General features: G+C 41.5%; 1 protein-coding gene across 4 annotated transcripts in view; it reads right to left on the bottom strand.

Moving 5' to 3' along the window:
• ABCC9 (ATP binding cassette subfamily C member 9) overlaps positions 1 to 27,236 on the bottom strand; it is a 915,119-nt gene that overhangs the window by 65,045 nt on the left and 822,838 nt on the right. For all 4 annotated transcript variants that reach the window (XM_086920457.1, XM_086920444.1, XM_086920437.1 and 1 more), the window contains 3 exons: positions 26,735 to 26,813; positions 7,091 to 7,199; positions 3,230 to 3,333 (listed from right to left, as the gene is read on the bottom strand). In XM_086920457.1, coding sequence (XP_086776583.1) covers positions 3,230 to 3,333; positions 7,091 to 7,199; positions 26,735 to 26,813 — 292 coding nt within the window. The remainder of the gene's footprint in view (positions 1 to 3,229; positions 3,334 to 7,090; positions 7,200 to 26,734; positions 26,814 to 27,236) is intronic.

The following is a 27,236-nucleotide window of genomic DNA, read 5'->3' as shown; positions in this document are numbered from 1 at the left end:
ACCCCAGAGGCCCAAAACAGCCGCAGGCACTTCTTGGCAGGTCAGAACTCTCTCAGCAACAGAGTTTAGGAGAGCTGGGGGTGAAGTCTTTGTATTCCTTAGACTTCAGAAACAGGAGGAAAGCGCCACGTAAAGCCCTTGGAGATCTTCCTCATGCAGGGGACACAGCACACAGCAACATCCTTGACCTTTCCTTGCCAGAAACAGTCACTGTAGACCAACCCCAGACAGCACACAGCAAATAAGCAGTGCTTCTCCTCTGTTTCTCCAGCTCTTCTCCTTGACAAAGGTTCCTCATGAATTCCAGAAGTGATCTAAAAGTCTGGGGTCTGGGCCCCTCTTTTTATAAAACATAATCCTTTGTTCTCATTTGCAGAGAAACTCTTTGCCCAGCCAAAACCCATTCTTTCCTCTCTAGTGCAGCTTCCTGGCAGGAGGTGGAGACAGCATTGTCTAAGGCAGACCAGGCCTCTTCAGGTGTGAAAGAAATCTCATCCCCCTACTCTGAATGCAGCCTAGGTCTATTCAGCCCAGCCGTGACTCACCCTGGAAAGGCAGGATATGCCTCAACCCCCCGCCCCATGTACTGTCTGAACAGAATGCACATACCCAGCCCTTGTCACTCCAAATCCAGACAGTTATTACACAACCTAGCAGAGGCACACTGAATGGTTAGGCAAGAAAATACCTGCTTTCTGACAGTGGAATTTTCAAACACAGAATGTAAAAATCACCCGCTCTAAAAGATGCATTTCAACATTTTGAGTTAAGGCATATCAAATTGTATTTTCCTATCTTGTTACCATGGGCAGTTATGCTTATAAGCAACTCCCCATTCTATCCTATGGGACAGATAGCCCTACAATAGTGAAAAAACATAATTGGCTATATTTCACTATCAGGACATACCAAACACATCAGTGCATGTCCAACTTTTCACATACACTGCACCCTGCCCACAGGGGCACCTTTGGCCTACCTTAGGGGTGACTAACATGTAAGAAAAGGGAAGGTTAGGGCCTGGCAAGTGGGTACACTAGATGTAAACACAAAAGGGGCTGCCCCTAGTTGGGATTGCTACAGGACTTTTAAAGATGCACGTGAAGTGGGGGCATCTCACAAAAAGTGGAGGACTGGACTCACACACCACCTGGTGTCATGCTTCATCATAGGCCGTCCTTGCCCTCTAACAAACTTGGTTTGATAGAGGGCGTGCATACACCTGAAGACAGGGATGCACTTCTAAACTAAGTGGGGGCACGTGAGTAGTGAAAGGGATTTAAAAACCATTACAGTTGTCGTAAAGACTTACTTTTAATTAATTGGGCAACTGTATGGTATTAAAAGAAGTGAGCGGTGATTTGGGAACTGACTATCCCTTCACCGTATTAGATGTGGTCAACTTGTTATTGCTAAGGGTCCCCGGAGGGTACATAGCATGTATTTAAAGGGCTGAGTCTTTATATGGAAAGTGAATAAATAAAGATCAACCAATAAAGGGGGGTTGTGTAAATATCACTATCCCCGTCGGTATAGTACTCCAAAGAAATGGCTGTAGAAAAAAAGAAATACAAACACACACAGGATATGTAGATTTTGCAGAATATCATTCATCACCACACTTTAAAGCGCACGTGGTGGTTTCTAAGTGCATAACATGTGTCATTCATACGTGTTAACACTAGTGAAAGAGAGAAATTGTCTCTCTTAGGTGGGTGCACTTGCCAGGTCGACATGGTAGTACCAAACTGCACACAGTCACTGCAGTGGAAGGTCTGAGTTACCTTTACAGGCTGCTTATGTGGGTGGCACCATCAGTGCTGTGCTGTAGGCCCACTAACAGCATTTGATTTACAGGCCCTGGACACACTCAGTGAACTGTACTAGGGACTGACTAGTAAATCAAATATGCCAGTCATGGAATCACCAATGTATAACAACAATTTACAGGAAGCACTTGCCTTTGCACTTTGTCACTGAACAGCAGTGGCAAAGTGCGCAAAGCATCTAGACCAGCAAAAACGAAGTCCAACACACAACAACAAGCACAGGAGGCAAAATACAGGGGAAACCCATGCCAATGATGACAGGTCTAACATATACCATTCCATAGGTTCTAAACATGACAGATCTACCTTCTATTAGGAATTACAGCTCATTGAATAGAATACGGAATCTCCAATGTTATCCTATGAGAAGGGTAGGCCTCACAGTAGTGAAAAATTAGTTATTCACAACAAGGACATGTAAAATGTAAACGTACATGTCCTACCTTTTAGTCACATAGCACCCTGCCCGCTACCTAGGGCATACCTTAGGGGAGACTTATATATAATAAATGGGGAGTTTAATCCTTGGCAGGATGATTTTAAATGCCAGGACGGCATGGCAATGTAAACTGCATATACAGTCTCTGCAATGGCAGGTTGAGACATGTTTAAGGGCTTCTTGAGTGGGTGCCACCCGAAGTCCTGCAGTCCCACTAGTAACATTTATTTTACATGCCCTGGACACATGTAGTGTATTGTACTATGGGCTTATTAGTACATTAAATGTGCTAATTATGGATGCATCAATTAAACCATGTTTTTAGGGGAGGGAGTGCATGCACGTTAGCACTGGTACATGCTTCAAAACCCAAACCTGCATTGGTAATCCACACAAAACAGGAGGAAACATGAAGAAGAAGAAACAATATGTTAGTGCTACAAAACAAAAGCATAATAATGTTTCTAGTAATGAAAATGTAAAAGCAAATGTGATTGCCAGGTAATCTGTATCTATATTTCCAGTTTCTTATAACACTCTTCTGTGGTCTCAGATGAGTGTCATAGAAGGCTTGTAGGTGCTATTTCTTGATTCATGCAGTCCATTGGTTGGCTGAGGACTTCTCCTGCAGTTATAATAGTAAATATGACAACCCTGCCCCATGTATGCACTTTCCCCAATGTTTGTTAGACTGTGGTTAGAATAGTACATCTGACCTCCCACAACTAGTATGTGCAGTTTCCACAATGATCATTAGACCTGAGTTAGAAGAGTATGTGGTTGAAATTTTCTCATACAACCCCCCAGATTTGTGCCTCGTTTGACGCAGTCATAGAAATAAAAGTTGGAAATTTGATTTCAAAATCATTTTGGAACACTTGCTACTTGCAACTAACATTTTTATGACATGTATGCCATAGGCATGTTTAAAAAACTCGTTTACAATTCACACAACACCTACCTAGGCCTCCTGGCAGTGCTTTCACCATATTCTTCAGTTGAGCAATTTCAAGTGCTTCCCAAAGCCTGTCGTCAGTGCAAGTACACTCTGGATCCAAGTTAAAACTGGGCATAACAAGAAAAGAAACTAAGTACCAGCGTCACCCACTTCACCGTCAAATGTACAAAAACATCGTTTACTGGTCATTGTGTTGATTATTTCATTTTGGAACATGCTGCTGGAGTTTCAAAGACCATGTTAAGTAAACATCAAATAAACACCATTCTTCCATGTTTCTTCAGGGAACATGAACAAATGTTATAAAGATTTCGAATAGCTAATTATTTCCTAAATACAAGATTTAATGTAGTATTCAAATCATTTTCATGAAAGTCAAATGTGACAGCCACATCACACAAGAAAGGAGATGAGAGATACGAATTGTGATTATTACACATTGAAAATAACACAGCCAAAACATTAACTTTAATTGAAAACAGAAGACGGCAAGCAAGAGTGTCTGAATTTAGCAGAGGACTAAAATATTGTGATGCATACCCCATCTTGCAAGATGATTTTTAACACAGTACAATTGTAGGATTGATCTTCTTGAAGTAAGAACACTGCTTTATTAGAGCTTATGTAGAGTAAGAAAGAATATATGGGGGCAGATTTACAACAAGTGGCTTATCCCTGCATATCAGCAGGGATGAGCCACTTATTATGCGCCATGCCTCTGCCACCATTGATGCGCCGCATTGAAAATGCGGCGCACAATGGAGCAAAAACGGCACAGATGCGTGATGCATCTGTGCCGTAAAGGCTGCGCATTGCTGGAGTTGCGTCGCAAGCACGACGCAGCTTCAGCAATGCTCGGGGTGCCCTATCTTGTTAATCTTACGTCAATCCTTATGCCTGCTTCAAGCAGGCACAGGGTTTTGACGCAGCATGAGCCCCAAAGTGACTGAATGCCACTCAGCCACTTTTAGGAGGCGTTCCTGCGTCGGATCGACCCCCCTGCGCAGGAATGCCTCCTTCTGGCACAGGGCTTTACAACGTGACGCATCTCCCAGATGGGCCACGTTGTAAATACCCCGTACCATGGCGCATCTTTTGCGCCACCGCTGCGTCACAAAAGTGACGCAACAGCGGCGTAAAAGAGACGCAAAGGGCTTGCAAATCTGGCCCTAGATCCACACAGCATTTACCCATGCATAAAGAATGAAGAGTGATTGGAGGAAGTTTCAAAGAAACAATTTCTCTGATTTCAATGTTCAAGAAATGTAAGGCTTTGCAACATCTCCACACGCAATTCAATGCCGCAGTGCTCTTGCAGACAAGTGAATACAACAGTAACATGAGTCAGGGTTTACTCACGGAACTAGGTTGTAAAAGGGAATTTGGTTCAACTTAAACTATTGGTTCAAATGAATGGCATTGTATTAAGGTGCCAGCTGAACAATGAAAGGCGTAGCTGGTCAAATTATGGGTCTTATGGTGAACAGGCATGACCAATGGGTTACTGGCCATTGAAAAAGAATCAATGGGCTAGTTTGGTGCAAACAAGTACTGAAAATGATAAAAATTGGTCACACAATACCCCTAAAAATAAGACAGAGGGGTTTAACCTGAACGTGGCATACGAGAGCAAGCATGCTGGGTACTAGTCAAAAGTCCAACTTATAGCACTTTGGACCTTCTGAACATGTCTCACATGATATTCTGACAGTCAGAGGCCTGGACTGTTATAGAGGCCAAAAGAAGCATGTGAGGACAATTTTGTTAGTAAGTGAAGTAAAAGAGAGAACAATGCCTGTCTATCTATTCCAGTATCACGTTAATGTACCAAGGTCAATGAGAATTGTTGAGAGCACTGAAATAATATGAAAGAGCAATGAAGGAAGGACTCAGAGACTAGAAGATATATCTTATAGTAAGACTGCAACAGCTATTTTGCCATTTGAGTTGATATTTTGTTTCTTTTCCGTGATATTCCAATTCCTGTTCCAATTATTTGTAATATTTGTATAATTTACTGTCAAACACATAGCTAGAAAATGTGTCTTTTATATGTCTTAAAAAAAGGAGGTGCTGTTATCTGTGAACAATGTTGTAATGTAGTTGATGCTCAATTGATATTACTAACGCTGGAAAATTGTGACCCTCCCTCACGGGATGGACTGCTCTTTTTTTCTCCTTTTATGGAAGCTGCTGACTGGATGCACTTGTTCTCGTCCCGTTGCCTTGTTATCACTTGTATTGTACTTTGTTTTCTGATGCTCAATAACTATGTGCACGACGCAATGTTATGGATACATTTGATGTATGGATGATGTATGTTAAACAGCATAAAATCTCAAAAATAAAGTTTAAAAATAAAAACAATGTTGTAATGTGTCCAACTGATGCCATGACGTTTCCTTTTTTTTTTATCTCTCTCACTGTTGGCGGTGACAGTTTAGAAAGGCCAGAGTATTTATCTACAATGAGACCACGAAAAGCTCCTCATTCATAAAGGGAGCACTAAAGATTTTGCTTGTCATTGGGTTTTTTTGGAAATGCAAATAATCTGGTGGAAAGCAATACTTTTTATCTCATAGGTCAAAATATTAATATCGGATCCTAATTTCCTCCAGTGATGCTCATTAAACTGGGTCAGTTGTATGGCTTCTGCTCAGTGTCCCATATACAAGGATTTAATCATGACACAATCAGTTTTAATTATAAGCAAGGTCTTAATCGCTTGAATTACAGCTCTGTCAAGTGAGTGAGTTCACCTGAAACTAGACCTTCACCTGATAAAATCGCTTTCAGTCCATTTTTGAACAGTTGAATACATCCTACCCAGTCTGAATAACCAACTGTTCTGAAGTAGTAATCTCAAATGACACAAAAACTACAAAACATCTGTGAATGCTTGAATACTAATTTAGAGTGGGCATGCCTAGCAATTCTAACTGGCTTGATACGTTTTGGGCAGGTTCAGACTGATATGTGTATAACTATTCCCTGTCTGTAATGCCAGAGTGAGCACAAAAATAGTAACAATAACTGAAGCATTTCCAGTAACCAGTTTTTGTTTTTCTGATTGAATCACACTAAGAGACATATAAATGCTGCTTAGGGTCCTTTATGTCAATGTTTCCTTGGTACTCCAGAGGTACTTTACTGATGAGGTTCAGAAAGGTCAAAATATGTCTCACATAATTTTTGCATTTTGAGCAGATGTGGTTTAGTGTCTGAGTTAAACTGGACCGTATGTTTTCTACATAAATTGACTTCAGTCATTGTAGAGTTCAAAACGTTCTCATTGGAGGAATCCTACATCTTGCACTGTAAAGAGAAGTCCTTGCATAGTCAGTTGAATACAGATAAAACCTGCCAAATGTGCCGTCTATTTGTTTGTATCACATTAAACATAAATATGTGCACCCCTCCAAATTCTACACTTAAGCCATTGAGAAAATAAGTTTTAATTATTTCACTAATATTGTTTAGTTAAGGACGGACCTAATAAAAAGTTCTAATGTATGACAAAATGTTACAAAATGGTAGTTTTATGTATTTGTTCCAAGTATTTATCAACACTTTTCAATAAGGTAGATTTTAGGTAACACAATTCTACAAAGATACATTATTTTTGACAGAGCTCTGTAATATCATTTATTATATATTCAAGTTGTTTGATGAAATATAATAGTTTCAATGACCGAGTATAAGACAATAGAAAAGAGAGAGGCATGTTTCACGCTCCTTCGTTGAGAACATTGTATTTTTTATTTGTTTTTAAAGAGCAAATATTTAAAACAGTGAGACACACATGCACACAAAATTAAACCTTTATGTTTTGGTACAGCCTAAATGTAGAGTGCGGCTGCTTACCGAATAGAGCCACTGAAAAGTATTGGGTCTTGCAGAATGATTGAAAGCCTGGAACGTAGAGTGTGTAAAGGAAGTTTGGCAATGTCAATCCCGTCAATTACAATTTTTCCTGTCAAAATGAAAGACAAATGTATAATTAATATTTGCTCATGGAAGAAGATATTTTCACATTAGTATAATAAAAACCGTGAGGATGACTAATGTACGTGTAGGAGTAGGGATGGAGGGTTGTAGGCATAGAAAATGTAGTCCAAAGGCAACAAATTAAATAATCAGAAAGATATTCTGGGAAATGACAAATGCATCCATTATTCAATTTCTTTAAAAACAAACTGTATATTGGCTGTAGTATGTCTATAAAAATTCCATAGTACTTATATGTAAGAAATATAAGAAACTGAAAACACTATTTTAGGTATTTTGTGGCTAATGTAGAGTTTTGTGAAAAGGGTTGTTCATCACAATGGCGACAAAGTATACTCTCCGCCAAACTCTTGGTCCACCTGCCCCAATAGAGGTGGACAGACCACCAGATTTACACTGATTTAGTAAAATGTACTCTGTCAATGTAAAAACATTTCTCCAACAGCCTGAGGGAATAGGGATCACTGGAAGTAAGCCATCCAAACAGACGCCTTATTTAGAGTGGACAGTCGAATTGCATCTTCTTACTGCCCATCACTGCAAGGTATATCCTGGTGGTGAGGGCAGTACACAAAATAAACATGAATCCCACACCATGGGAGAAAACTCCTATGGTGTTTGAGTCATTAGGTTTTTAATTTTCGAAAGCAAACTCTTTTGGAAGTTGATTTTTGGAAAAAAAATGGAAATGTTTGACAGCTCGCCACCATGTTTTACGGAGCCTTCTGTGAAATCTTTCCTGCATAGACAAGAACTACCATGAAGGCAGATCATGCCAATGTATGGAGATGTCTGCAGTGCCCACCGATATCTCTAAATTTGCTGGGTGGCGAAACAGCAGGGTGGTGGACGTAAAGTCCTCTGCTACCCTGTCTGTCTTTATTCTGTCTTTACTCTGTTCATTAAAGCCTAAAACAGGCCCTTTGTCTAAAAAATTAATCGGTTTGCTACTGCACTTTAATAAAAATGTCTCATCTTACGTAATTTCTGAACTGACTGAGGAGTGAGTTATTTTATGGATGTATAAATGTTACATAAAGCTGTACACTATATTAACTAAGTTAAGAAACTTGGGATCTTTGGGAGAATTTGAAAACGTGCCTAAGCAATTAATTAGAGCCTGGCTTGTTTTGGGATGCATTCGGAAAATCCAAGAGAAACATTTAGCTTGTTCATGTCCAACATAATGGTGATGCTTAAGTACTGAGCAGAAAACCAAGGACCATGTTGTGTGCAATACACACTGACAAACTGTTGGGAGAGAAGTAAATGATGAATGCTAGCTATTTGGATCTCTGGCAAGCTCTAAGTTTTGTCTAGCTGTAAATATGTGTGCAACAACTGTGGAGGCAGAGACATTTTTCAGAGGTGTATTCTAATGGGAACAGTAAAGCAAAAGTACATTTAGTGAATGAAGAAAGTGATTTGCTGGATAGCATTCAAGGATTGGTACTGACGGAGAGTAGAATATACAAGGAATGATTAGTCCCATATTTAACAAATGGGGTTTCTGGTTAGCTTAGGTATACCCCCTGGCCAGGCAAAACTCAACACTCTAGTCAGGGTAAGCTAGATACACAACTGAGCTAACATGTGCTCACCCTCTGGCAGCTTGGCAAAGAGCAGGCAGGTTAATCAAAAGAGGCAATGTGTAAAGTATTTGTGCAACACACCCACACTGTAATACAATGAATACACCACAAAAAGACTACACACAGGTTTAGAAATATAGATTATTAGATAAATAAGACCAAATGACAGTAAATTGCACACACAAGCACTTCAGTGGGAGGTCTGAGACAGGTTTGAAAGGCTACTTATGTGAGTGGCACAATGAGTGCTGCAGGCCCACTAGTAGCATTTGATATACAGGCACTGGGTATAAGGTATTCCAATTTACATGGGGGTTGCCAGTACAACAAATATGTCAATCAGGTATACACCAATATCATCATCGTTAGGAGAGAAAAACGTGCATTTTAGCACTGGTTAGCAGTCCTAAGACCGACAAAAATAATCCGCAAAACGGAGAGGTAAAGAGGGTGGGGGAAAGACCACCCTAAGGATGACAAGTCTAACTCCATATTTGATGCAGAAGTTGGTTGTTTAGCACCTGGAGCTACAATCTATTTGTAGTTCCGTGGTTTGAGGGTCCATGGTTCGGTGGTCCGAATCCGTTCAATAAAGGTCGTCGGAAATAGACGATTTTGGTGTCAACGGACCGCAAATCACGAGTGCTGTATGTACGAGTGTTTTCGCATTAATCGATCAATGAGAACACTACGTATTTAGAGATTTCGTTCAAACCCTTGGGTTCCATTTTATGTACGGCAGCCATTTTGTGTGGTTGCCCTCACATAGGCCGATAACTGCGGCCGAACGAGTCTTTGGGACACGTACACCTTAGTTGACTTCTGAATGACCTGGCCGAACTCACTCCCTTGCCCGAGGCTGACCTCGTTGAGCCAGTTACTTGTTAAGCAGCTGGTCAGATAAAGATCAAAGAGCAGGACATGCCAGAGTTTATGGTACACTGCACCCACCTTTCTATCTTGCTTCCAATCTGTTTCTGCTCCTTCCTTTACGACATAATCACTGATTTGGGTTGAGGGTTTTATGATGGGTTTGTCCGGCCTGAGCGAACAAGAATATTGGAATGTGCTTGGTCATTTCTGGTGGGCTGGACAACGGAAAATGGGATTGTCGTCATACGCTACTTTCAAAATGTCACATTTCTATTGGTCAGTTTGTATGAACCCAATGCTAATTTGGAATGTTGCCTGAGGCTTGATTTTTGGCATAAAAGACCATGCTCCGCTCATTGAATTTGTGCAGTCTCTAGCGAACCACCTGTGTTGTGCTTCGTAGACCTCTGTTCCTGGTTGCAGCCAATAAACTTTGGTCTTTGACGTCATCAAGAAGTGTCCTGTGTCTCTGTTTGCCAAGGCAGGGGAACTCGAAGGCATCAGGCATTTTCCCTGACGCCACTGGGTTCTAAAACCCGGTCCTTCATATTCCATCGCAACCTTAGACTCATCCCCCCTTCCACTCCTACTACCCCCATCTTTTACATTTAGTGGATGCATCCTCCCACCTGAGCCCCCCATTTCTTATGATTACTCCCCAGTTCTCTATCCCCTACTTCTTTCCCCTTCGAATTTCCTGGGTGCACATATGGTTATCCTTTCCACACCATACTCACCTCTTAAAGCACCTTTTACCTGCACTAAAGGTTTACAAACAATTTATGTGGGTTTTCATAATGAGTACCTTTTCTTACATATATTCAATGTTTTTGCTATTACTGACTATGTTCTTATTCTAATATCATATACTGTACGTCATTACAGTTTTTATACAAATGTGCACTGTATCAAAAACTTTTATAAAATAAATGACAAAATACCTTGATATATTATTTTAATTCCTTTTCTGAACAGACAATTCAACTGCAGCATTTTTGGTGCCTCGTTATAGGTGGGAAGTTTAACATCCCCTGAGTGAAGTTGTTTTGGGCTTACCTTTGATGTTTCTTCTGGTTTAACTTTTTTGTTTTCCAAAGAAAAAATTGGCTTTCTTAAAAAAGATTATGTGAGAATATACCTCTTTTTGCATGGTCAATTCAATTTTTTGTGGACTTATGCTGCTGTGTTTTTGACACTGCTAACCAGGCCTCAGTGCATGTGGTCTGATCCCTACAAATGTCAAAATTATCTCACTCCAAATTGGCATATTTCATTTTCCCATTAGCCATAATATATGGTGCCCCAAAATACGCACATGGCATGGAAAGTTAAGTAAGAGTTATGGAATACAGCACTACTATGTCATTCACTTCTGTTACAAGACCAACATTCCTCCAGGTCTACCACTGTAGCACAACTGCTGCAGTTTTAAAACTGCAGCCCAATCTGTCAAAATGTCACCTTTTAACAGAAGACCCCCGCCTTAAAAATGAATAAGTCACCCGATGAAGGACTTATAGCCGACAAGACATTGTGCATGGTATTTATAAGTTGGACATGTAGAAACTTAAAGTTAACACATCCTTACCGTGATTAGCACCCAAAAGCTAGTTTCACTGTAGGAAGGCTAGTTGGCTGGAATGTTTCTGTGGACTCCAATATATTATGAGCACCAAATTACAGGCCCACAAATGCATGTTACAGAACATTAGTGCAATCACAAATTCAGATCCAACCTATCCGGTAGCCTGCCATTTTAAAGACAAACCTAACAATAATTTGAAACATCTTAAGTACTATTTATTGGTAGCAGTTCCGATTCTCAGGAGAGAGGGCAATAGAGATGATTCCATGTTAAGAAGTTTGTAAACACGCTATGTATTAGAATTTTATACCAAAATCCCAGGGGGCCTGAATACCAGCGATGATCGCTTTACCTGTCTCTACTACTGATAATGGATTGTCAATTGGTCATCATGCATGTGCTACTATAGGTGGATACAAACTATATCCTACCGTTGAATATGATAACTGTTAACCAATGAACAGGTATATCATGGATAAATGAAGTAATTTATTCAATATTGAAGGATACATCATGATTGTAGAGGGAATTGAAAACTGCCGAGTAAAGGAAAAAAGATTTTATGATATTTTCTATGAATTGTGGCTGCTTCTTATAAAAAATAACTGTTTAATTGGGTTTATTTATGCACGTAGGCACTTTAAATTGAGTTATTACTTTGGTAGAAGGGTGATGCACTTTTGCACTATATTCTTTAAGTACTTTTTTTAAGGGGTTTCCTTTCAGACTGCTTAGTGACAATTGTAGATTACACACGGTAAATAGACAAATGAGCATTTAAGCCAGCATTGTCAATGTGAAGAAAATCTTTGCAAATGTAAAAACATAGGATGCTGATAAAAATGTGATTATGAATTTTTGATAACGTAGGTTTTAACAGGTATTTTAGCGTGATTTTGAACCAGATTTGATCATTACTGTAACAAAATATCGATGTACATGTGTAAACAGTCTGTTTTCAGTGTCTATTGGTTGGGTTAAAGCACTAGTCACTTTAAATATTTTGTACCCACAATGCAGCACTGTCATGTGACAAGGCTGCGGAAGGCCGAAACGCATAATGGAGGACAGTCTGGAACAAACGTATCAGCACGAGTTAATGGGGCTGTGCCTGTCTTTGTTCTGACTAAGAAAACAACTAAAATTGGAGTAGCAGATATATATATATATATATACATCTATATATATATATATATATCTATATATATATATTTATATATATATAGATATATATATATATTACCTACTGGCAGTCGCCAGTAGGTAGTTATAGTTAGGACCTAGTTTCCATAGGAAAAGCGTTCATCAATGTCTTGTCAGCTATAAGTCCTTCATGGTGTTCACAACATTTTCAAAACGAATGACCCACTCCAGTCAGCTCCTGTTTCGTGGTGATTTGCCAAGCAGGGGCCGAGAAAAAACAGGGGAGTCCCAAAACGTATTTTCTCCATGTTAATTTCCTCAGGAACTTTTGTTCTGGTGACCGAGGAGGATTTGCAAACCCTGCGGAGCACAAGCTTCATTTTGATTGACTGTCAACACTTCAAACCAAGAAGTGTTGACAGCCATCTTGTGACTCGGTAGAACCGAGTTACAGGAAAAAAGGTTTAATAAAGAAAAAGGGGGCAGGGTAGGAACACCCTGACCCCCTAGGCATACTCGGGGGTCACACATTTTTTTTTTTTAATTCGGAGGGATTCGCACTGGGTGCTCGAACCTGGCTGAAAACTTTTTTAGAAATGAAGCACAGTCTCCCATGTTTTGTTTTAATAAGCCCCTGGGTGGGCAGGTCCCTAGGGCAATGGGCAAAATATATATGGGAGCCGCCCGGACCCCTGCAGCCCAGGGGACCACCACCTCCCCAGGGTCTTAAACAATTATAGGTGGGGGGCTTCATGGGCCCACCCAAGCCCCAGGGACCACCACCTTCTCGGGGCTTTACTTGATTATTTATGGGGGCCTCAAGGGCACCCCAAGCCATGGGGAACGCCACCTCCCCGGGGCATTCATTTATTTAGGGGAGGCCTCTCAGGCACCCCAAGCTTCAGGGACCGCCACCTCCCTGGGGCTTTACCTAATTATGGGGGCTAATCATGGGCCCACCACACTGCCCCAGGGACTTCCACCTCCCTGGGGCACTAATGTCAGCAGTGATGTCACTGGCCATGCCATGAGTGATTTAATATGTAACGTCATCAGCAGTGCATTGCGAATGCATGGGTTATAGTTAGTTCAACTAACTATAACAGCCGAATTTCTCTGGTTTTGTAAGAGTGAAATGTCCAACTAACTATATAACCTCCCAGAAACCTATTGTTTTTTCAGTGAGTTTCTAAGGTTTTTTAAATGCTAATTACTAACTATAACGTCCCTGAAACCTATGTTTTGTACAGTGAATATATATATATATACAAAGACGTAGCCCCTCGAAAAAATGCATGCACCATGTAACAAAGTCATTTGAAGCTAATCTTTTAAAAACCTAAGGGCCAGATGATCAAATTATTTTCACAGTTGCAGGTTTTCTGGTTCAGAGTTGCAACAGTTAACTAATCCCATTTTAGGAATTAGTAAACTTTTATTGATTCCTACAATTGGATCGTAATCCTATACTGATTTGAAATTTGGGAAGGGATGCTGTCCCTTCCAAATACTGATTTGGTATGCAATGTATCAATATTTTGTGACTGAAATCTGGTAGCAGAACTTTGAAAAGTTACTGACTCCTGGCTTGGAGTGGTAAGACTTTTGCAAAACTGAAGAAGTCCAGGGGAACACTGAAAACTCTCGAACAAATTTGAAAAAGAAAGTATTTTTTCTTTTTTAAAACGCAGCCCATTACCTTTAAGGAAAGGGCTATACATAAAAAATAAAGTTTACATTGCTGAAAATCGAGATCAGAGATCATGTCTGCTCTAGTTTGAAGGTCACCAATTTGTGATCTGCATCATTAATATTTGGGAGGTAGGTTGTATTGTAATTCACTCTGACTAAGAATGTTATGTACTGACATATGCACTAATAGATTGGTTTGTACATTTTTTACTGGTCGCAAAAATACTGCTTGCAAACTGCAACTAGCGTTTTTCAAACAGTATATATTTTATTTAGCCCAGGTTCCTATTTATTACAGAAGCTAAGACCTGCTTCCCGTGTCCCAAGCTGGTTGAAGATCTTTTATCTAGAACTCAAGAGTGAGTCATCAAAAAACTAAACAGCACCATTGAAAGAAGGGGTGTTCCAGCTATACTGAAGTCTGACATTTGAAAACTCTGTTGAATTCTACCTTGAGAGCTAATCATTCAGGACACCTTCTTCTTCAGGTCTTCAGACAGTAGGGCAGTCCTGCTTCTGAATCTTCCACAGGTCCAGCAGCTTTCTGAGGATGGTGCTAAGGAAGCTTTATCTATGCCCAGTAACATACTGGGAGTTGGGCAAAGCCCTGGCCACTTCCTAATCAATAGGGTATAAGTTCCCACTTTTTTTTTAAACAGATTTTATTTGTCAAAATAGCACATATAGAATGCAGACCTCTGAATCCCAGAGACAGCTGCCAAATGTAAGATACACAAAAGTGACTTTGACCATTTTACTCATTTAAAACAGGAGAATATGAAAGGCAATACAAATAAAATTGATCCCTGCAAACACCCAACATCCCCTACTCTCGCCCCACCCCCCAGTGCGCCGTCTCCTTATTCCGAAACAACATATAGCTAAGCCAGACTGCCATTGCTCCACGCATAAGCTCAATGTCCACAATACCATATCCTGCTGTGGAATTGCGAGCAACCCATAAGGAAGTGCAGGGAATGGGAGAGGCCAGCAGGTTATTCTGGGTCTCGGCCCCAGCCCCCCCACGGCGGCTCCAGCTCCAGGCCTTGATAATTGGCCCTTGTAAATATTACAATGGTTTTGGTGGCCTCAACGAGGTCCTAAGGGGATATTGTAAATTATGAAGTTAATTCATAAAATTGAGTCTGGGAGAAGGTCTCGGTTGAATACCATATAGGTCAATTTTATTAGAATTTAAACAGAAAATATATAAAAAGTTTGTAATAGCGATAATAAATTTCTTATCAGGTGCTCACATATGTGACAAAAAGTGCTCAAAGTGACTTTAGTGAATTAAAAAACATTTATATACATTTATATACAAAGATGTCACCACAAGGGTATTCCCACACAAATTATATACAATGAAAAATGGGGGAGTTTTTCCTTGAGTTTGTCGACGGCGTTTCGATCTAGGTTGGTTTAGATCATCATCAGGACGTGAGCTTCCCTGAAACTAATAATAAAATTAAATTTAGTCCTAAGGTATTGTACACAAGACCAAGAAATTACTTTGAAATTCTCCAGGCAATGATTCTAGAAGTGTGGCATTATTAATTGGCCCTCGCTTACTTAGAAAAACCTTTTTTAATATAACTGCACACAGAAGTGTGCCGTGCTGGCATTGACAGTCACAGACTCATTGACGCGCTTTTATTTACTTAAAGACTTATTTAAGTCTTTGATTTCTAGAAGGCATAGAAATCGAGTGTACTAGACCCAGTTTTTATTGTAGGCTAGATTACGCGCTTTGCTTTGCTTTGCTTTTGGACTTACTTCGAGAAAAAACACTTTAGTTCCTAGGCGGCAGGAAAAATAAATCAGGCCGATGTCGTAAAACTGCCTTTCTAAAATTAAAAAGGGAATAATTACAGTTTGTGGAGGGTACAGTGAATGGCCCACATAAATTAGTTTAGACTCAGCACTTACACATGATTTATGCAGTAAGCGCCACAAATTGCACAGTTTAATGTTGTTATTTAGGGTCTTCGCTTCCACAACGTTGTCTAGAAGAGACAGAAAACCATTTTTGGTAACTTATATTTTTGAGGTGAAGCAAAACCTTAGCATTCAATCATAGGGCATTTTTACCTCTATATGTTTTAGCGTTGCAGAGCCCGTGTGTTCCCTGGGCCAGGTGTGATTTCCGTGGCAGGAAAACGTTATTAGATGTGAGGATTCAATTTGCTCGCATCGGTGGATCACGGGCTTCGGAAAAAGCGGGAGCTAATCAAAAACATTACAGGGCGGTTAAATTCATGTCTTCTGACAGTTACGTTTAGAAATGCATGGACTAGACGTATCTATCTTACTGTTGGTTCCAGCACTTACTTAAACACCGCTACGTTCTGTCCCCTCCGGCGCCACAGATAGCTTCTACGATCTGGCGTTCTTTCAAGCACTGATCTCTTATTTCTTTGACGTTTTTAAGACGCATGCGTCAGTTAGGTTTAAGCTCGCGCATGCGTACTAGTATTCTACGCGCACTACTCTCTTGCTCCTTGATGTTTGTGAAGCGCATGCGTTAACCAAATTTGGCTGCACGCAAGCGCGGTAGTATCATAATGATACATGTGGGTAAGCTGGTGGTGTCATTCGCGCAGAATCTGTTTTATCAGTCTGTCAGGCTGGCGGATAGATTATTGTCCCATTAGCGGAGCGGGCCACATATTGTTACAATTCTTCTGTCCCGCTAATTCATTTTAGCCTGAAAACAAGAACAGAATATACCAACATATAATGTCTTGTATACATAAGTGTACTTTATATTTTAAAAAAATCTATATATATATACACACACAGTATACAATAGCAGCCGTCATCAAAATTTACAGTTTGATAAAAAAAATTTTAAACATAAAGATTAAACTGTTAATTATTTCTTTAGCCCGAGCTATTCCATTGATCCAGAGTGTTAAGTCCTTTTTCAAAACTTTTACATAGAAAAATCCATTTACACTCAAGACGGTTCAAGATTGTCTGCTGATTTCCTCCTCTCACATTTGGTACAACATGATCAATCACTTGCCATAGAACATCATTTTCTGAATGTCCAAGTTCCACATAGTGTTCAACAAGGGGCGCAGTAAGTACCTTGCATCGTATTCGGCTCCGATGTTGAGAAATTCTCATCCTGATTTGTTGCGTAGTCTGACCGATATACAATTTTTTGCAGGGGCATTGAATACAATACACAACATTTTTGGAGTTGCAATTTGTAAAAGATTTTAAATTATACTTGCAGTTTTCATACTCAAAACATTTCGTATTGCTCGTGAACAGGCATGCAGTACAATTGTTGCACTTATAGTGCCCTATAATTGGTGGTAAATTTAGATAGGTCTCTATAGTTGTAGTTTTATTTTTTTCACAACATGCAGCTCTCACTAAATGATCTTTTAAGTTATTACCCCTTTTAAAGGAAAATAAAGGGATACCAGTCTCAAGTTCAAGAGGGGCTAGAACAGGCCAGTGTTTTTTAATGGCTTTACAGATCTTATGACTGACAGTATTGAAAGTTGTTACACAAGTTATCCTGTTTAAGGGCTCTCTCTTTTTAGACTCAAACAGATATTCCCTATGCGTGTACCACGCACGCTTCATAGCTCTCCGTACCAACTTCCTGGGGTAGCCTCTGGTCATCAATTTAGAGCATAACATTTCTGCTTCTTGAAAAAAATCCTTTTTAAATTTACAATTTCGTCTGATTCGAAGGAACTGGCCATAAGGTAGGCCGTCCCTAAGTGCCCTTGGGTGTGCACTTTGATACTGTAGCAGCGTGTTCCGCTCAGTGGGCTTCCTAAATAAGGTAGTGTACAGTTGTTGCTCGTGACATTTGATTGTTACATCCAAGTAATCAATTTGGTATCTATCAAAATTGTAAGTAAATTTGAGATCTGATTGGCTGTTGTTTAACCACAAGCAGTATTCCTCCAATGTCTCCTCCTCACCTTTCCAAATCATTAGTACATCATCGATGTATCTGTGCCAATTAACAACATTTTCTCGGTAAGGGTTAGTAGTACTCAATACCACATTGGTTTCCAAGTCATCTACAAACAATATAGCAAAATTTGGAGCAAAAATGGCTCCCATAGAGGTCCCTTTACATTGTCTGTAGTAGGAATCTTTAAAAATGAAGTAATTTTTGGTTAGGGCAATCTCTAATAGAGTCATTATAAAATCAGTGGGGACCTGATGTGGAGCGGGACGGTTATTCAGATGTCTGCGAATCACGTCCATTCCTTTTTGCTGAGGTATATTAGTATATAATGACTCTATATCTAGAGTTACCAAAATTTGTGAGTCAGGATCGTATGGGTATGATTCCACAAGACTTATTAAATGCGTGGTATCCTTAACATATGTGGCTGTGTCTTTCACCAAATCCTTTATAAAAAAATCAATATATTTGCCCAAAGGTTCCACGACCGAACCACATCCTGAAAGGATTGGTCTTCCCGGTGGTGCTTCCTGATTTTTATGAATTTTAGGGAGTGTATATAACACTGGGATTCGGGGTTGCTTATTGTTAAGGAACAAAAACTCGTTTTTACTTAGGTATCCCTCCTCTAGTGCTTCTTTGGTGATCTGCTGGATTAAGTCACCAATTTCTTTAGTGGGATTTTGTCTTAGTTTTTCATAATGAAGACTGTTATTTATTTGGCGGAAAATTTCCGCTTCATAGGAGGTACGGTCTTGAATAGCAATACCGCCTCCTTTATCGCATGGTTTTATCACGATTTTATCATTCTTTTTAAGTTCAATGAGGCTGTCCCGTTCTTCTTTACTGATGTTAAAAGGTGTGAACCTGTAATCTTTTTTAATGTTTTCCAGATCCCTGAGGATTAAGTGCTCAAAAGTTAAAACCTCAGGTGGCATAGCACTGCTGGTAGGATTAAAAGAAGAAGGCGGTCGTAAGCCAGTAATGCTCTGTTTTTGGGCAGCTTCTCTATCTTTAAAGAAAGTTTGTAGTCTTATTTTACGAAAAAAAGAAAACATTTCAGATTGAATATTAAACCAGTTCGGTTTCTCAGTTGGGACAAAAGAAAGTCCCCTACTCAGCAGAGAGACATCTGTAGGGTTTAATTGGTGACTAGAGAGGTTGAATATGGGTATAGTTTCCATATTTGGTTGGATTGGGGGTACATTATCTAATATTGGTTGCCCCATTGGTAAAAGCGATTCCTGGTCTGACGCTCTCCCGGGTTGAAATTGTACCTCGGTTTGGGTCTCCCTCTCCCTCGCCCTCTGCCCCTCGGGGGATCCTGATTCCTCTGTTGGCCTCTGCCTAAAAAATGAGGGTTGTTATAATTTAAGGTGCTGGGGCCCTCTAAGCCGTCAGAGCCGTCTGATTCAGCTGAGGAAACGGAAAAAGTTACAGGAGCCCTGTTCTTAAACCTACCCCAGGTGCCTGATGGAAACTTTTGTTGTTGATCCGCGGCACCTGTGGTGAAAAAATCCTCCTGGAGGTAGGGATAGGTTTTATCTTTATTATAATTCTTAATGTCTTTGGTGACTTTCGTTGTTTTTTTATGAATCTCAAAGGCCTCAAAGTCTTTTATAGTACGATCAATTTTTTCTAGGCAGGTTTTTGCGTCTGCCAGGGAATCAAGGTCTCTTATTGCCTGTTCCAAAATCCTTATTTGTTCAAGTTCCTGTTTGCTATGTTCTATTGCTGTGTCGATACCGAGCACCATCCAATGATAATTGGCCCAGCGCCTCGAGATCTTATAGTGCTTCCGGGGGCACCCTCCATCTTCAAAGATGGGGATCTCGAGGCCCATACAAAAGTCCAGACCTTTTTTCCAAATCAAGACTCTTCCAGGCTCTAGCTATATCTCTCTCTGCTAAGGTAAAGCCTAGGAGCATAAGATGGCGCTTATAGATGTTGCTCCTGATCCCCTCAATCACATGGGGGAGGACAAGCTTCAGTGAATTAGGGAGCTCCCACCCCAATACTTCAGAGAGACAGGCCACAACCCCCCTCCAGAATCGTGCGAGCGCTGTTCAGTGCCAAATAGTGTGTAGCAGGGTCCCCTCCTCGTGCCCGCAACGGAGACGCACCAGGGATGCCACCAAGCCCGCCCTTTAGAGCCTAAGCCTGGTAAAATATACCCTGTGGAGGTATTTAAATTGAATAAGCCACAGGCTCACCGCAATAGCCGCCCCGCACAGGGAAGCCAAAGCTTCTATCCAGTCCTCTTCCTCCATCTGACCCACATCTCCCTCCCAGGCCTCCCTCAGATGATGCAATGAGTGGAAACAATGTGTAGCCAGGGATTGATAAATTTTAGAGATCTTATGGTCTAGGGGGTCCCCCATAAATACCTTAGCCTCTACTGTGTTGAACTCCGGCAGTGAGTCCAGACTCTCCAAGCTGGGGGAGATGGTATGCCTAAATTGAAAATATTTGAAGAATTGAGTCTTTGGCATCTGGAAATTCTTCTGGATATCTTGAAAGGATTTTAAAATCGTGCCCTGCATGACGTCCCCCAGGGTAGCAATCCCAATATTGTCCCAATCACGAAACCTGGAGAGACTCACCAATAGCACCATAGAGGAGTCTCCCGAGTCGATCTATTCCACCCGCCCATCTTCCGCAATGCCTGCCTCCAAAGCTGAAAAACAATCTGCGTGGCAGACAGTAGGAGATGCCTCAACGGAAGTTCCCACTTTTACAGCACTTCATGTGTGTTTTTTGGTAAACGGTCCCACATTGCCACTCTCTGACTAAAACCAACATGGCAGAACCTTTCTTCCTTTGTGCAGAGCCCCTGCACCCACCCTAGAGGTGTGACCAGGTAAATGATCACCCCCTTCTTTGCCGTCACTCAAAACTAGTTCTGGGGGCATCTCCTCTTCCACTGGGTCTGGTGCCTGGCTGCCTAGGGGACAAAGGAAAGGGACAGGCCCAGATGCTAGCTACATCTGCCTGTGAATCAGTAGGTCCCTTTGGAGTTAATTAAGTTACTGGGCACAGTACAGATGATCAGCCTGCCAGAGAAAAAAACACCTTTCCACATCCAAGGTCTTTGTCTCAACTCTAGGAGCAGGTTCACACCTTATTAAAGTGGCTATTCAGCTCCTAGGTGATAGTTGAAAGCTCATACAACTGGGCTTCTAAAGGCTTTGGGTAGGTAACAACCAACATTTTAAAGGGACCTGTTCTAAAATATTTGTTACAAATCTTATATATTTTTTTAAAGTCTACGAATAACTTGGTAGCTTTTTCCTAGGCTGCGGTAGCAATATTAAATTTACTGTTGTACTTTCATATGGAACAGCTAAGCTTGCTGTAGTGAAAATGGCTTTTAGGGCCTAAACTTTATAATGACACGTTTAACATTAAACTCTTACATGCCCTACTTTAAAATATTACGCACCTTGCCTTATTGAGCACCATGGCTCTAATCAGGGGTGACATAAATATTTTGAAGTAGAGTATTAGACCTGTCAAAAGGTGTTATTTTGACAAGTCGAATTTGAGGTTCAGACCTACGCAGCCAGGCTACTCGTGGCAGCTCTGCAGTCATTGTTGCATTGTCACCGCAGTGGGAGGCACAATGAATGCTGAAGCCCACGGGTGACATTTAATTTACAAGACATTGGTACACTTTGAACGCTACATACTAGGGACTTATAGGTATCTATACTACTATAATAAAGGAAGAACTTTCAGCCTTTGAGGCGGGTAAACTCGGGAACCACAGCGCCAATCCACACACCCGATACACCGTTGGAATCGTCAGGGTGTGTAGATGGTTATAGGCTATATAAATGTTTTTTTTAAAGTTATTTAAAAAATTTAAAGTAAAAAAAAAAGTAGTCCCTCCGAAGTAGCGCCGGCCGCAACGTGCGTGCTCACATCAGGAGCGCGGGGAGAAGCAGCGCCAAGATGCGCGACGAGGAACGGCGGACATGGCGCGGGGGAGGAGCAGTGACGTGAGGAGCAGCGGACAGGCCAGGGGCGGTGCGAGCAGCGGACAGGCTGGAGGAGCGGCGGCTGAGGTAAGGGAGCGGCAGACATGGCGCGGGGGAGGAGCGGTGATTGAGGAGCAGCGGACAGACCAGCGGCGGTGCGAGCAGCTGACAGGCGGGAGGAGCGGCGGCTGAGGTAAGGGAGCGGCGGACATGGCGCGGGGGAGGAGCAGTGACGTGAGGAGCAGCGGACAGGCCAGCGCCGGTGCGAGCAGCGGACAGGCGGGAGGAGCGGCGGCTCAGGTAAGGGGACCCTTGTCGGGGCAGGCGGGGGTCGGGGCAGGCGGGGGACGGGCTGGGCGGGGGCCCGGGCTGCTGGACAATGTCGGGGCGGGCGGGGGTCGGGGAAGCCTGTTGCTCCCGGACAAGGTCGGGACGGGATGCTAGTGTTAAATATGTCAATTAGGGTATGCCAATTTAATCATGTTGCAAGGGGAAGAACAGGCACCCTACCACTGGTTGGCATGAGTAAAATGTACACAGTTCTACCGTAAGTAAAAACAGTCAAGGCACAAATCTGGGGTGGTACCACACAAAAAACAGTTATTTGTAATAGTTTGTAATGGGGGAGGGGCTCCTTGCAATCTATGTCATCTGATGAAAAAGGTATGTGAAAGACTGATTGGTCCCTTGAGAGAGGGGAGCAGGATAAAGGATGTGGGGAAACTCCCTATTCAAATGGTATGTAGTGGTGATTTCATGTTCACCCCATGCAAATTATCATCAAAGGACACAGTGGTCTACGTCTGCGGTAGAGTTGTTTGTCTACTTAAACCAGTGGGCGTACCTTCACTTACAGAGAGTCAGCATTTAGCAGGTGGCAGAAGGATCGCTGGCAATTTAGTAGCATCCTCTGCACATGGGGCCATTCGTAGGGCCCAAATTACATGATGGTATTACAACCAACAAAGAGTAACAAGCAACAGGGGCTTATGGGAAAGAAATTACAGTTTGCATTTTTCACTTTTCAGTTTTCAAGGAGAGACTTTAACACCTCAAGGAGGGTTCAGGAAGTTATCACAGTTTTGTGTATTATGCAACATTCTAATTTTTCCACTTGTATTTGTTAGGATCAGACATGTGTATTGCAGTCAAATTATCATTTATTGGAGGCAGCTGTATATCAAATTTGGTAATAGCCTCACCATGATTATCTCTTCAATACTGGCAGACACTTTGTACCTGTTCTGTCAGACAGATTGGTGGAACATGTACTCTTGAAGGGCATAGTATATCAACCAGAGTTAATAAGGTGATCAGAGAGAAGGGTAGAAAAAGCAGATGGTTAGGAGTCATGGTGTCAGCATCATTACAAAAAGTGACGGCTCCTCCGCTGAGAAGGAGGAGCATCACCCCACTACTTTTTCAGCAGTGTAAGGAAAAATAAATTTATAATAACTCAAAGTTATTATCATTTTATTTTTTCCTGTTGTGGGTGTGACAGTTTTACATGGCAGACAGAGCTGCTCTGGGCTTGCCAAACCTTCATGTGCACTTAGAGCACATGCTCCACCCAGGATGCATTAGAGCCTGGGTGAAGAACATGCCTTGGCTCCCAGTCCCATCTGGCGCCAAACCACAGTGCTCAGACCAATCACAAAGCTGCATTGCATCATTGTAATTGGCTCTGGGGCCCCTGGGTGCTTTATGTGTGCTTCCTGTTTTGTGTTCCGGCCAGAGGAACAAGGATGAGATACAGGACGAGGAGGGTGCAGGGCGAGGAGAACATGGCGAGGAGATACGTTTATTATAATTTTTTATTTACCCCCTCCCCACCCCCACATTACTCCATCTGTGCCGGTTGCCATTGATTAAACAAAGCATTAAATTAGATTGCTGTCCCAACTGCTTCCTGATGATTTTACTCCACTGTTATGTGCGACCTTAATTTGTCCCTGCCTCTATTTTATGGCTCTCATTACAGCTGAATTAGATCCCTGTACAAACATGTGTTCACACAGGGGTTGGAATTAAAAGTTGTGTGCAGTTTCCCCTTATAAATTCCGACAGGGAAGATCTGCTAAAAGTAATCAGTGGAAAAGCCTCAGAAAATAGTAAAAAAGATGTAGAATTTGATAAGTTAAAAACTGATTCAGCACGTTATGCCTCATTTTCCAGTTCAAAACTGGGAATAGGGGTTATGATATTTACCACATTCGTTAAATAGCTTGCCCTATTCCAAAAAACTTGTAATAAGGGCCAAATTGTCTACCACCTTTAATAGGCCTTCTTTGTCGAATTGCCTGGCTCTCTATTGATTCTGCTTCATATGGTGGTGATGACTTGTTGGGAGTCTGTTGCTGTCATAATTTTGCTTCTACATTTAGATCCACTGGTTTCCCTAGAATATAAGAATATTTCAATGCCATCTAGTTCTGGGAACTCCGTGACCATCCAGTCAACAGTAGCAATCATCAAGGCTGGCTCAAGGAGACTTAATTTCAGATCTCTTTTCCTCAACTGCTGTCTTAATGTCAGGATTTTTATTCTATTTAATATGAATGTAAGTGGAGAAATTGGCTGAGGAGTAAGGAGGGGTGAACGAAGGGTTAAAGAGAACTTTAGGGAGGGAAATGCTTTTAAAATACTTAAATAATTGAAATATTTAAGTTAAAATTAGATGAATAGGACTATAACATGTTTGTATTTGTACTACATTTAAAACAAATATATATAATGAATTAACTTTAGAATTTAACATACAAATACTTGAAATAATGTTTTAAACTGTAATACACTTTTATAATTGTATATTTTAACACAGGGAGATCTCTGCCCCGATTTTGGGGGCCTCCAGCAAATGTGCAGACAGTAATAAAGTCACCACTAGTAGTAATTGTAATTATAAAAGTACTTGTTAAGCGCGGTTGCTGCCCGTAGGCGTCCAAGCGCTGAGTAGAAGCAGGAAGTGACTGGAGGGGAGCTAGGGGGCGTCAGATTTGGCAAACAGCAGTGTCTTTAGGTTTTTACGGAATGAGAGGAGGTCTGGGTTGGACCGGAGTGAGATGGGGAGAGCATTCCAAAGCTTGGCGGTGTTCAAAGACAACAGCCTACCCCCAGACCTGGCTCGCTTTACTTTGGGAACAACAGCGAGGAACGCCTCCGTCGACCGAAGGTTCCTGTTAGGGTGGTAAGGGATGATGAGGTTGGTGTTGATTCCTGGGGCCGTTTTCCAGAAGGCGCGGTGCGCCAAGCACAGCGCCTTAAAGGTCACTCTCTGCCTCACTGGCAGCCAGTGGAGACTTTTTAGAGCGGGTCTGGCCGAGTGAGTGCAAGAGATTTTCAGCAAGGTGCGTGCTGCACAGTTTTGAACGACCTGCAATTTTCGGAGGGTCATCTCGGGTGCCCCCACGTATAGGGCATTGTTCGAGTCCAGGCGAGACTGGATGAGACCTTGTACCTCCACCTTTTTGGCTTCTAGGGGAAGTAGCGGGAGAACCTTCCTCAAGATTCTCAGTAGGCCAAAGCAAGTGGCGGACAGTTTTTTGGCCTGGGTAGAGAAGGAGAGTTTGTTGTCCAGCCACACTCCCAAGCTTTTGACACTATCCTTAGGGGTGGGGGGGGCCTAGAGCACTGGGCCACAGGGAGGTGAAGGACACGGGGGAGGTAGGGCCTAGGAGCATGAGCTCTGTCTTTTCTCCGTTTAATTTTAGGGAGGAGTTGGTCATAGTAAATTTACAGTCAATTGTAACAGATTTATTGACTTCATCCCCTGTTTAAAGGCGCAGGGATGTGTCAGTCTACACTTTCGAATAACTTTGCCCTTGCAGATAGTGACTAGCCAAAAGTAGTCAAGTTACTTAGACTTTCATGTGTAAATGTATTCACATGTAAGTTTGCATTTGTGAATCGCCCCCTCACTGCCTTGTTTGTCATTTTGGTAAACAGCTGAAACAACCCAAATGGCATCATGCACTAAATAGCCAAGCATGACCCTTTTTACCAGAGCTTCATACAACCTCCCCGTCCAACATAGATCCTCCTGTACTGCACCAGAATATTAAGGATATAAGCTATTGTTCCAATTAGTTTTTCTGTGGACTCTGAGAAATAACTGTTTAACAGGACAATAGAAATCGTGTAGAAGAACTAAGTAGCTGAAAAGGAACCAACTAATTCATTAAGGTAGGTCACTTGCAAACAAGCAATTAACAGTTCTCCTCTTGAACAATTAGGACTCCGTTTTTGCAATTGAATCAGAAAATGCATTTGTGAAAGACTTCTTGTAAATTATACATTAAATACGTTATATTGGTATGCAAGAAACTTCCATTACAAAGTACAGCGGTGCTAATTTGACGTGTTCTTTATCTCTTATTTTTAAAAGGTGTATGTATACATCACTACTACCCTCAAGAAAACTGATATTCCAAATATTATTTTAAACCACTTCAGCATACCTAATTTGGGTGCAATTCTGTGTGGTCAGGCATGTGAGTAGCTTCTCACACAATGGAGTGTGGGCTTCCATTCCACATGCGTTTCAAGTAAGCCACAATGTTTCAGCCCAGACTCATCGCAAGCAGCATTAAGATATACAATGTGCTGTAGGTACCGTAAGCAGTAAACTGTACTTCAAAGGCAAGTTAAGACAGTGAGATTGAACATGCTCAGTGAATCATCTCTAGAGCTGACCTTCAAACATGTCCACCATCCTGAAGAATGCCAGAGACAAGGATGACTTTCCACTTCCAGTGCGACCGCAAATTCCAACCTGCAAGACAATGACGCTTCTATCAGAAAAATGCTCATTAACATTGTTTCTTATTCCAACAAGACAGTAGCTTGCTAGTGACAAATATTGACTTTGCGCAGCATTGTGCACAAAGGATACGTCAAGTTGGCAAATGTCTGTGAATATTAACATGCTCAAAATGTAAAACATGTAGGCTGTGGCAGCTAGTACTTCATTATTTCAAGAACAGAAGAGTCTGCTAAAGTAATGTCAATCTAATGGCCATACAACATGCAGGCCTTGATTTAGACCACGGTGGAGCAAGGCAGTAGCAAGTTAGGTGTATGAGCAATGTGAGAGCTGCTAATATTAATGCCAGTCAATGACTCCAGTCAGTATTTCCACAAATATATAAAGACAGAGTATCTGGTTCTGGCTGGCTGCTAAGAGATTCAGTACATG

This window comes from Lissotriton vulgaris, chromosome 1_1, assembly GCF_964263255.1.
Source record: "Lissotriton vulgaris chromosome 1_1, aLisVul1.2, whole genome shotgun sequence".
Classification (NCBI taxonomy): domain Eukaryota; kingdom Metazoa; phylum Chordata; class Amphibia; order Caudata; family Salamandridae; genus Lissotriton; species Lissotriton vulgaris.
The sequence above is the reverse complement of the archived record's forward strand: the minus strand, read 5'-3'. Positions and strand labels throughout refer to the sequence as shown.